We start from the raw sequence: 13344 nt of genomic DNA on the forward strand, positions 1-13344 counted from the left end.
TGCATTTTAAAATAAATTTTCTCGAGGCAAAACCAACTCCCTGTATATTTCCTTACTTTAATCTACGTCTTATACCCCTTCTTCTTGTATTACTCTAATTAGTCCCACCTGTAGAGTAATTGTTTCCTTATTTTCAGTGTCCTCATCCTGTGTTAGAGTGTCGGCTATTATGTTGTCTTTCCCTTTTTCCCATATCAATCTTCTGTCTTTTTCCTCAGATTTTTCACATACTTTTACCGTGTATTCTGCATCCTCGTTTTCATATGCCTCCTCTTCAAATGCCACTGTTTCGATCATATCTTTTTCGCTTTCATTTGTTAGCTTTATTTCTTCTTCTCCTGAGCTCATCTCTTCTTTTGAGGAATCCCAGTTTTCTTTTGCTTTTGATACTCTCAATTTTTCTTCTTCTGGGCTCAACTCTTCTTTTGAGGAGCCACAGGTTTCATTTTCTTTTGTCTTTTTCTGACTTTTTCTCCCTTTTCTTCTTTGTCCTTGCTTCGTTGCCAAATTCATTTCCACTCTTTGTTCTTTACCTGATTCGTCCGTATTTTGTTTCTCCTGTTCCTTGTTCTGTTCTTCTTCTTTTTCTTCTGTTAGATTCATCGTATTATTTTTAAAATCTATCACTACATGTTTTTCTGCCAATTCGTCAACTCCTACTATCATGTCATGTGACATGTTTGGCATTATTACACATTGTAGTGCATACATCTTCTTACCCAGTCGTACCATTACTCGTATGCCTTCATTTATAGTTGCCAATGTCCGTTTGTTTGCGCCCACTAAATTTACCCTAGGTATTTTGTAAATTAAATTTGTTAAGTTAACTTCTTCTATTAGTTTTCTGTTGACCAATGTTATTTCAGATCCAGTGTCTATCATAATTTTAATTGGTTTCTCGTTGATAAATCCATCCACAAATTTTAAATTAACTCCATTTTTCTTTTCGTTGTTTCTTGCCAATTTAATAAACTCCTTGGGGTTACAAAAGATTCCTGTTTGATTTTTGGTTTTTAGTGAGCGCCGTCGTGAAAAAACGTCGGTTGCTCATCGTAGTTTATATTTTCGTCATAATGTCTCTCTCCGTCATATTCATCTGTCTGGGTATTATTTACTTCTCTTCTATTTTCTCTTGGTCTGTCGGATCTGTTTCGGTTTTCTCGATATCCCTGTTCATTTTGTCTACCATTATTTCTGTTTTCTTGATTTGCGAGTGTGGTGTTTCTATTCTGGTATTCTCGATTTCTGTCCTCATTCCATTGCCTATTTCTTTGTTCATAATTTCCTCTTCCGTTGTCTCTATTTTCGTTTTCCCTTCTGGGATTAAATTCTCGTCTTGTATAGTCCCTCCTATTTTGATTTCTATCTCTGTAATCCTGTGTTTCTCGGAGCCTGTAATCTTCTCGCGACCTTCTTGATTTTCTTTCTCTTAAACGTGATTCTCTTATTTGTAGGAATTGGCATAAACTATCTATGTCTTTGTAGTTTTGCAATGTGATATGGTCTTCCAGCGTTTCTTCGAAATGTCTTGCAATCAGTTCGACTAATTGTTCCGATGAGTAATTATATTGTAGATGTTTTGCGTTATAGTATATTTGTAATGCATATGTCCTTTCTGATATACCCATCCTATCATTGTATTTCCCATTTTGCAATTCCTTGTTAATTTCCAATTGTTGGACTTTTCCCCAGAAATAATTCAAAAATTTTTGTTCAAATTGTTGCCAACTGTCAAATTCTTCTTCTTTGCAATCGAACCATAGGCTTGCTTCATATTTTAGATGGTTTCTGATAGTTTCTTTTGCTGTTTCGAAATTTCCGATGTGCTGTATTTTCTTTTTCAGGCTATTTATGAACGGCACTGGGTGTAATCTTCTTACATCCCCGCCAAACCTTATCTTCACGTCATCTGTGCTATGTATAACCATTTCTCTTCTTTCTCCGACATTCTGTTGCGTCCTGTTTTCGGTGACTTGTTTTTCTATTTCTGTGATTCTTTTTTCCACTTCTTCTCTGTCTACTTGAATAGCATTTTCTAACTTATTTTCCAAATTTTCTAGTTCCTTTTTCTGGCCATTCGTTAACTCCTCCATTTTGTTTTGAATTATCATTTCTTGTTCTTTCATGTGGTCCTTCATTCTAATTTCTTGTTCTTGCATGTGATCTTTAATTTTCATTTCTTGCTGTTCTATCTCGTTTTTCATTGTTGTCAAACATCCTTTTATTTCCTTTTCATACTTTTCTATGCGTTCCTCTATTTTCTTATTGTTCTCTTCTATTGCTTGTTTTGTTTCCTTTTGGTTGTCATCCATTTTTTGATCCACTTTATCCATTTTCTTTGATGTTTCTTCCATGGCTTGTTTCGTTTCACGTTGATTTTCATCCAGTTTTTGTTCCATTCTTTGTGACTGGAGTTGCATCATTTGTAATATTTTATCTATTCCTGATAATTCTTGCTGTTCTGATGCCATGATTGTCGTGTCTAAAATGTCTTCTTGGTCTGAATTATTCTCTTGATTTGAATGTTCTTTTTGTTTTTTGTTGTCTTTGCTTTGGCTTCTTGTCACAGACATTTGTTTTCAAGAAGTACTGTCCCCGCCAAATATGAAATTTTACTAGTATGTTACCAAGACGACTTTTTCTCACCCAAATATTATAAATTGTCAATAAATATATCAAATGTAATATCGTAAAAATAAAATATTAAATCAGTTATGTAAAATTTGTACCTAAAGAGATCTAAAATTTTATGTTATCAAATGTAAGTATCTCACTTTTTACCACAGGCATATAAATTTTCAAATACCGGCTTTACTCTTTCTATCCTTCAAATTTGCCACCAGAAATACTTTACAATGCCCTCCACGTTGGACGACAGTTGTTGTGATCTTGATTATTGATATGAGATAATAATTTTATATGTCATTTAATTTAATCAATGCTTTAATAATAATCTAATTAATTAACCAGATCACATATCAATATGTTTTCAATCTCAGGGCGAATTATAAATTAATTACTTACTTTCGTGGCTTCTAGTATTTCTTAATGGTTCCTAATCGGGATAGAAAAGAAAAGAGTAAAAAAAAATACACATATGGGTTACAATTGTAATCAAAATATTGTTTATTTTATTTAAATGGCAATCACTGCTTAATATTTGCTATATCTTATTATTCTTAAACATAACATTTATACATGGGAATCTTATTTTCTTTTGATTTCCAATTGAAAGTTTTTATTAACATTTAACTATTATGATTTATCAGCAACAATTCTATTTAAGTTTGATGAAGCTTTTCTGATATTATTGATTATGTTTTTTCAATTTTACATGTGGTATTTACTACGAAAAACCCATACATTCATGTCCAAACAAATGAGACTGACCTTTTTCTGGTGCACTGAGAATGTCTTCACACAAGACCCGTTTCCTGCTATCCTTGGCTGCAATCAAAACCTCGTCCTGGCTTCCAGTAATGTTCTCCTCCGAAACTAGCTCGTATAGCTCTCGTTTCCTGCTTCTGTCGTGATGCTGTGTTCTACCTTTTTCGAAACTGCAATCAGCTACCGGAAACTCTTGGCTCAAGGAGGTTCTTTTACTCTCGACCTGGCCTACTTCTCGTTCCACGATAGATACTCCACACTCACGGAACTACAACGACTTTCTCACTCCTCGAACACTACCGTCTACTACTCGACTTCACTTCTCGACAGCTCAAAACATTCTGATCTCTCTTTGTCATTCATTCCCCTCCTTTCTAAATATCCCTTCCAGATTCACAAATCAAAATTCCACCACCAACTCTCATTCGCAGTATTCCTCAAAACCAATTTTTAAACTTTCTAAATATGCTTAATGGATTTCAAAGAAAATAGTTAATTCCCATTCTAAAATTACTTTCTACTAATTACAACATTTAATGATCTATTATCTACTTTCACTAAGTCTTCTTTAGCATCGGCTAATGATTGAACCTTCCGCGAACAACGATAATGACCTATTTTCGATTTCACTTTAGTTTTATTTTAAGCGCATTGTTCCGAGTATCGTTTTAATCACTTCTTAAAATTAAATATAACAATTTGTTGTATACAGGTTGTTCTAAATTTATATGCCCGTGGTTGAGAAAATTGAAAATATTTTATATTAAATTGAATTCTGTTTATAATTATCAAATTTTAATTTTCATATCAAATAGAAATATAACAATACATAAAAAGCATAGTTTGAAAGGAATAATTTATTACACAAATATGTATGTTATTTATTAACGTTGTTCTGAAGCTATTTCCTTGTGGCATTTTTATAATTAAGTGTTTTCGATGGGAAATAAGCCACAATTTTACCAAAAAAATGAATTTATTAACGTTTCGACGCCCAAGTCGGGTGTCGTTGTCAAAATACAAAATAATACTAAATGAACAAAAATGTTGTTGCTTAGTAAAAAAAATTCTTCTAATAATTTATTTAATCTGACTCATTTATATCGGCAATTCAGGCATGTATTATACATTTTAAAATAGAAGACTTTAAAATGATATTGCCAATATTGATGAGTTGCGTTCCTGGGACGACTTTACTAAAAGATAGTTCATTCGATTACATGAAATCAACCCCAACTAAATATTTATTTTACTGCCATTTTATTAAATATATTTTACTGCCATCGTTGCATTTGGTTGTCTTTTTAAAGACAGATCACATGCTATGATTTTTTGGGGCGGATATTCTTGAGTTGGGGTTGATTTCATGTAATCGAATGAACTATCTTTTAGTAAAGTCGTCCCAGGAATGCAACTCATCAATATTGGTAATATCATTTTAAAGTCTTCTACTTTAAAATGTATAATACATGCCTGAATTGCCGATATAAATGAGTCAGATTAAATAAATTATTAGAAGAATTTTTTTTACTAAGCAACAACATTTTTGTTTATTTAGTATTATTTTGTAGTTTGACAACGACACCCGACTTGGGCGTCGAAACGTTAATAAATTCATTTTTTTGGTAAAATTGTGGCTTATTTCCCATCGAAAATACTTAATTATTTATTAACAACTTTAAAAAGGTTTGTACCTTTGTACAATGGCCTTCCCCTTTAACGGGAATCGACTCTTCCATATATATTGTTGTCGATTCAAATTTACACGAAATATTTACTATACTTTATCAGTATTTAATTACATTTTTCACCAAACTGAAAAAAAAAACATTAAGTAATTTGTTAATAAAAATAATTTAAAGATTTATATAACTTTATATTTACTTGGTTTGGATGTAAGACGTTTATTATTGTAAAAATTTCAAATAAAAATTCTTTCGAAAGTTTGTTAATCCTAAAACTATAAGAAGTATTCACTTCTGTCGGCACTCGCAAGTGCCACGCTCTATTTTTTTATTTTTCGTTTACATTGTAATTATATATTATAATATAATAATATTAAAAACTCTTTATCACTAGCACCTACTTCTTCTGCAACTTTCGACCAGAATTTCCTTTGAACATCACGTGAATGATATCTTGTGTCTTTCACGTTTTGTCCCACAACGGAGACTTTTCATAAACGGCACTAATCAGTTTTTCTAATGAACTATTTTAAATGGGAAAGAAGCCACAATTTTAAGAAAAAAAAATGAATTTATTATTTTTTTTTTGGTAAAATTGTGGCTTATTTCCCATTTAAAATAGTTCATTATAAAAATGCCACAAGGAAATAGCTTCAGAACAAAATCAGTTTTTCGTTATCAATTTCCATATCGAAAATAACACAATTATCGAAAATTAACACAATATCAAAAATACCTGCACAGATATTTATTGCAAACCATTGTAGCATCAACATGCGATTACCAGCGACTAATCCCATTCTAGTGGGATCGGTCGCCAGTCGCCTGTGGTCGGCCGAGCCCGGTCGCTCAAAGTCGTTTGCAGTGGACGTTGTTTAGTTACATTTTATTTGTTAGGAGTAGTCGCTTCTATACGGGCGTATACGCGCTACCTTCGAGTCGCGCGACTACGCTTCCAATGGACGACCCAGGGCCGTGCCGTGCTATGACGCGGTGAGGCAGTCGCATCAGGCGGCATCACAAGGAGGGCGGCATAATCATTAAAATCAAAATACAAATTGAACCATTCAATATTTATAGGACCAAGTGCCAGCTGAAAGTATATAAATATTATACACATACAACGTTTATCTTTTTCTATAAGTTCTTTGTTATTCCGACACTGAGGTACTTATACGATTTATGGATTTTTATGGTTTCTTAAAGCAGTGATTTGTCTAAGCGAAAAAATGAAAAGCTATAGACAAATGAAATTACAGAAAATCCTGATATAAGTTGATATATTGATATGTTGATTACGAAAAGTCAGTGGATGAGCTCGTAACAGTGGAAGATAAATTTAAAATAAATTTTTTCATCTATATTTTAGACATTGTCATTACTGCTTTGATTGATCGATTTTCGCTTCTAGAAACACTAAAAATTTAAAAATTTTATATGATATTAAATTGAGAGAAATAGATGATAAAACACTAGAAAAATATTGTATGAATCTTCTTCAATACTGAAATATTCAATACTTTCAATAGAAAAAGAGAAGAAAAGAAAAAGAATCAGATATAATAAAAGTTAAGTTTCAATAATATTTAAGGGCGCAGGTGCAACATTTCGGGTCCAATTATTTTTAAATATTTTTGAAAAAATTAAACGTAGAATGAAAGATTACATTATTACCGAGCGAGGGCCGAAAGTCCCTTAAATAAACAAAACGTTTCTTTTCAATGATATATTTGAAATTAAAAATCACATTAAATTTTCTCTTTTTTTTTCACCCCTGTAACTTATTAAAATAAACAATATAGAAGTTTTCAGGGACTTTCCGGCCCTCGGTAATAACGTAATCTTTCATTCTGCGTTTAAATTTTTCAAAAATACTTATTAGTTTTTACAGGATTCGAAAAAGATGAATGCATTTAAAAAACATTGGAGCCGAAATTTTGCGCCTATCACCTTAAGGGGCGGGATTTCGAAGACTTGCATCATATTGAAAAGATGCACCGCACGGCTCTGGGACGACCGGCCTTATTCTTGAGGTTGCCAAGTCCTAAATTGAAGTTTAAACATTAATTTTCAAGATTCTGATGAGTAATTGGGGCTTATTTCAATTTAGACTGTTGTTTTTTAATCGTTAGTTATGATAATTAAATATATGGTTGGTCTCTGTGGCACTATATGATTGGCGTATTAGCATATTGGCAATAAAATTAATTGAATTAATAAATTAATAAAGAGCGTAGGCGCGAAATTTCGGACCAATGCTTTTTAAATGCCTTCATTTTTTTTCCTGAAAAAACCAATAAATATTTTTGAAAATTTTAAACGCAAAATGAAAGATTACAATTATCGAAGACCGAAAGTCCCTTAGAATAAACAAAAAGTTTCTTTTAAGTGAAATATTTGAAATTAATATTCACACTCAATTTTCTCTTCTTTTTCACCCATGCAACTTATTAAAATAAGCATTAGATAAGTATTCAGGGACTTTCGGCCCTCGGTAATAATGTAATCATTCATTCTGCGTTTAAATTGTTCAAAAATACTTATTAGTTTTCTCAGGATTCGAAAAAAAAAAGTAATGCATTTAAAAAGCATTGGCCCGAAATTTTGCGCCTCCCCTTTTTAAAAAACTATATTCATAATAAATTATAAAATTTTAATAAAATGTTCAAGTATTTGTTGGGAATTTTTCGCATAAGTAGTTATAATACACTTCTGGCCAAAAAAATCGGGACACCTTAAAAATGGGTCATTTTTGATGTCTCGAATCTCCTAAACCTGTTGTCCGACTTTAGTGCTTTTTTTTGGTATGTTATAGCACCGGGTGTAACAATAATACTGTGTTTTTTCCTCAAAGTGAGAAACACCCTGTGGAATATTCTAGGATTTAAAAAATATTGAAATTAAAACTCAATTGTAGCCTTAGGCTTTCTTAACATTATGTTTTTTTACTCATTCACTTATGTTGGATAATAAAAAAGTTATGTACTTTAACAATTAGCCATGTTCTTCATAAATACAGAGTGTTTCTAAACAAATGCGACAAACTTTAAGGGTTAATTCTACATGAAAAAATAATGACATTTTTGCTTTATAAACATAAAAACGTTTGTTTTATGAACATATGTCCGCAAATGCTTCGTTTTCGAAATACGGGATGTTGAATTTTTTCTTAAAACTGACGATTTATTTATTGCTCTAAATGAAATTATATAGTATACTATATAAGTATAAATAATAATATAATAATATAATAATATAATAATAATATAATATAATAATAATAAATAATATAGTATAAACTATATGGTATACAAATGAAATTTGGTAGGTTTTAAGAGGTAGTTATTTTACCTTTTTTGACATACAACTAAAAATTTTATATTCACCAATGGCGTGCATACAGGGTATATGACCGGGTTATATAACCCGTATGCACGCCAGTGGTGAATATATATACGCCTCTTAAAACCCACCAAATTTCATTTGCATATCTCAACCGGTTTTAGAGCAATAAATAAATCGTCAGTGTGTAAGAAAAGATTCAACATCCCGTATCTCGAAAACGAAGCATTTGCAGACATATGTTCATAAAACAAACGGTCATTATTTTTTCATGCAGAATTACCCCTTAAAGTTTGTCGCGCTTATTTAGAAACACTCTGTATTGATGAAGAACATGGCTAGTTGTCAAAGAAGCAACTTTTTCATTATCCAACATAAGTAAATGAGTCATAAAGCAGAATGGTAAGAAAGGCTAAGGCTAGAATGGAGTTTTAATTTCAATATCTTTTAAATACTAGAATATTCCACAGGGTGTTCCGAACTTTGAGCAAAAAACACAGTATTATTGTTACACCCAGTCTATAATGACATTTAAATATTTAGCAACAATATTACTACATCGAGATTCTTAAAGAATAAGGCTATAACATACTAACAAAATCACTAAAATCGGATAACAGGTTTAGGAGATTCGAGACATCAAAATGACCCATTTTTAAGGTGTCCCGATTTTTTTGGCCAGTAGTGTATGTATAAATACGATCCAGACGCACAATACAGTGCGACGCTCAGCGGCGCGCAGTTACTGCAAAATAATAAAAAGGATGTGAAAATAGTAAAAAGGATGTGAAATTGTAAAAAGCTTTTAGCTTTTTTGGGCTTAAGCTTCCTGAAGCTTAACGACGTTCTACACTTTCGGCAAAGAATTAAGGATTTGCATGAAATTTTAGTATGTTATAGTTTACTTCAAAAAACTAAGACTTGATTTTTTAAAAATTGTTTTACCGTGCCGTTTAATTACTATTAAGGGTCAAAGTTAAGTTTTAACATAGGCTCTTATGGGAATTCTTAAAAAGTTAATAACTTTTTAGCCAAATTTACGATTTTTAATTATTTGTGCTTAAATTAAAGGTTTCTTGGTAAAGAATAACATATTAAAAAATGAGGATTGTTTACCGTCCCATTTATTTTTTATTTATTTATTATAATTTATTCCGTAATTTTTTCCGTAATTTCCGTAATTTATTATAATTTATTTTTATAAAGTATTCAATACTGAATCATATGATTTGAGTATTCTGCTATAAATGCATTGTTACCAACTTTCGCTTGCATATAAGTTTCCCCCCTTTCCTCTGAGAGGCATACCCCGCAACGAAGGTGTAGAACGTCGTTAAATTAAATAGACAATGGTATTTTAGTTATGAGGCAAATCATTTGTATTTATAATCGAAAAACAGTATAAATAAAATAAGTTTGAATAGTAAAGCAAGTTCGATCACTCTGAATAATGTAGAAAGCTTTATTTAAAAAAGGTAGTCATAGATAAAAATAAAACACTTACCATTTGAAAATTTTGGTTAGCATCATTAGTTGTTAATTGGTCGAAACTTCGTATCAACAATCGTTCCAATAGATCACTATTTTCTTCAGCATTTATATAGTCTAATTTAGATGGACTAGATGTTGTTCTTTGTTGATTTACTCTATTTTTTATGTCAACATCGGTTGAAATAACCACATTGTTGTTACTAATTTTCTTTTTGTGTTGTTTTGGTGTATTTAAATTAAAATTAACGCAAACATCTTTATTGTTAGTTTCATCTGAAAAACTTGAAAGAGATCCTCTAGTTCTACGATGCTTTGGTTTCGATAAATTATTTAATGATGCACAAGGAACTGATGGCAGGTTTTGTGAGATGCTAAGTTCACTATTTAAATTGTTTTTTGAGGCTAATAAAGGAATGTTTTTAGGATTTGAATCAGTATTTAAACTAAGTATATTGTCTTTATCTGATTGCACTAGTATTTGATTTGGTTTATTGTGTTCTAGCGATACTGGCGATAGATTTGCTTTAAATTCATTATTATCTGTTACTTCTTTTAAATTTTCAGATATTATCTTTGGCCCGGCTAAGTCATTCTCATCAGAATGAACCAGCTTCTCTTGGGAGCTAATCCAAATTGAATACTCCTTATTTCTTTCATCAGAAATGCTTATTTTCGATATTTCAACCAAAGATTCTTTGATAAACTTGGAAGTGGAATCAATACAAGCAAAATCTCCATCGTGTATCAATTGAGGTATAATATCCTCAGTAGATTGATAAGTATTTGGCCATTGGGAAATATAAATCCCCTTTCTTCGTCTCGCTTTTCGTTTTTTCTTGTCGTTAAGACTGTTTTCTAGATGTGTCAATTTATCTTCCGTTATATCACCTTCGGGAGTTCTTGATGCTTCTATTAAAACATTTAACGCTTTAAGATCTTCCGATATACCGTCGACTTCGAATACAGTCAGTTCCCCCTTAGAAGCTTCCGTTGAGTCTACCAATACATTTTGTGGTTTATTCAACGAATGTACCTCTGTTATAGATATTTGACTTTCAAATTCTTGAAGTCTATGAGACGGTTGGTGTTGCGAATATTTAGTTTGACAAAAAACATCTGAGGATACTGAACTATTTCGCAATACTACCTCCCTTTTTAAATCGTCAGCTGGACAAGATATTGGAATAGATGGTGTCGTAGGATTAGCCTTATTTCCATGTCGTAATCTGGCAGATGGAACTGTTGTAATATCTCGTTTCAATCGAGAAGTTAGTTCTTTATACTTGTGATGTTTATTTCTCTTTTCCGCTGCAGATGTACGATTTCCGCCAAATCGAAATCTGGGCAGTCGGTCCAGAGTACTATCTCGATCATTGATATCTCCATAGGCAGCGATTCTTTTGTAAATTTGACCTGCAGGTCGCACTAGGGTACATTGTTTCAGTTGGTTTTTTACCAAATACTTGTTTGAGTAAATTGCAGTACCACGCACAGTGACTGAAGTTTGCTGAGGAGCCAGTTTGTTTGAAGGATTTTCATCGCTTAAAGGAACTCTATACTCGCAACTACTTCGATCTAAATTAATAGATGTTCTCGGAAAAAGGGGAATTCGGGAGAAGAGAGCGTTGTCATAACCGCTATCACTGCAAGGTGTTGACGGCCAACAGCTTTGGTGGGAAAGATATCGAAGCCCAACTCCGGGTGGAGGCGGGGATACAGCTCCTACTCTCATTCCTGCATCCATGAGTTTTATCGTCATGAATCTACAAATAGAAAGCAATATGATATAATATGTTCTCAAGCAAATTTTAAGAAACAGAGTTAAATTTTCATTTGTTAGTTTTTAGGTAGCAAATTTTATTAGTGTGGCATATTAACTCAAGAGTAGTTGCTAACAAATTTATGGTCAACGATGTAGAATTAAAAATAAATACAAACATAACAAAAATAATGCTGAAATCCTAAGAAATAAACTTATCAGTAGGATAACATAATAATTAATAGGGAAATCGTGGTACTTCAATCGTGGAAATCAATATTCAACAACAAATCAATACAAAAACAAATTCAAATTGACAAAAAATTCAAAACTACACCTATAAGCTTGATGTACAAGACCTTATATCCAATCTTACTAGTCATCCCACAAATATAAATGAAAGATGGCTGCAATTAGAAAGTAAAATAAATGAAACTATAAACGAAGTAATAGGAAAGAAAAAACAACAAAAAGAAATAAAGACTGGTACGATCAAGAGTGCGAAACAGACAGAACACTAAGAAACTCCGCCAAAATGACATTGATTAACAATCCGTCAGAACAAAACAGGGAAGAATACAAAATAGCGAAAAAATAAGCCAACGCAACAAATACAAAGAAGAAAAATGACTGGTTAAATGAAAAGCTGGAGACTATTGAGAAAGACAGAAAAAATCATAAAATAAAACAATTTTACAAAAAAGTCAGATAAACAAAAAATACGCCCAGGATTAAAACAAGAGGACTAAAAAACCAAAAAGGAGAAACTGTATTTGAAGTCAAACAGATCAGTAGAATATGGGAAGAATATTAGGAGAAAATGCTATTCACTACGGAGGAAACACACTGCGATGAAGAAATAAGACCAATAGTACAAGATAACGATGAAATAGAATTTCCGACAGAAGATACAAAAAGAGGTTAAAAACCTCCGAAACGGAAAATCAGCAGGAGAAGATGGAATATGGAATAAGAGTGGAATTAATAAAATACGGGGAAAGAGAATTACATAAAGAAATAAACCATCTGATACAACAAAAAAGGACACAAAACAGACTACCAAACGATTGGAACAGAGGTACTTATATATAAAAAAAGGAGATCAGAGGAGGAGTGCGAGAACTACAGAGCAATAACCTTATTAAACACCACATATATAAAATTTTAGCACAGATACTAAATATGAGACTTAAATCATGCGCTGACCGAATATTAGGAGAATACCATAACGGGTTCAGACCGGGAAGATCGACAATTAATTCCATACAAACAGTGGAGCAAATAATTCAAATATCGAGAAAATACAACAAGCAAATGGATTTCAATAGCGCTTTTGATACAATCAATCGGACGAAAATTATGGAGGAGCTAGAGAATCTTGGAATCTCAGAAAAATTAAGACATATGCTAACAGTGAGCCTAAAGAACACCACAGCAAATATAAGTGTCCGGAACGGAACAACTGCTAATAAGATCAATGTAAACAAATTTAACCTGATATTGAAGTACCTAATAATAAGGAGGACACACTTTGCGAACAAAACTATTATTACAGATCAACTTCAACTAGTAGCATATGCAGATGATCTATTCATCTCAGCGAAGACGAAGATGACACTTATAAAAGCAGTTGAAAAATTAGATAAGTAAGAGAAGAAAATAGGGCTAGAGATAAACCAG

The 13344-nt window shown here is 32.0% G+C and overlaps 1 protein-coding gene across 1 annotated transcript in view; it reads right to left on the bottom strand.

Annotated features, from left to right (window-relative positions):
• The window catches only part of LOC114332502 (rho guanine nucleotide exchange factor 17), a 128786-nt gene that overhangs the window by 103427 nt on the left and 12015 nt on the right, over window positions 1–13344 (bottom strand). The window contains exon 2 of the mRNA XM_028282303.2: window positions 9919–11668. Coding sequence (XP_028138104.1) covers window positions 9919–11664 — 1746 coding nt within the window. The 5' untranslated portion in view covers window positions 11665–11668. The remainder of the gene's footprint in view (window positions 1–9918; window positions 11669–13344) is intronic.

The sequence above is a fragment of the Diabrotica virgifera genome, chromosome 2 (assembly GCF_917563875.1).
Source record: "Diabrotica virgifera virgifera chromosome 2, PGI_DIABVI_V3a".
Lineage (NCBI taxonomy): Eukaryota > Metazoa > Arthropoda > Insecta > Coleoptera > Chrysomelidae > Diabrotica > Diabrotica virgifera.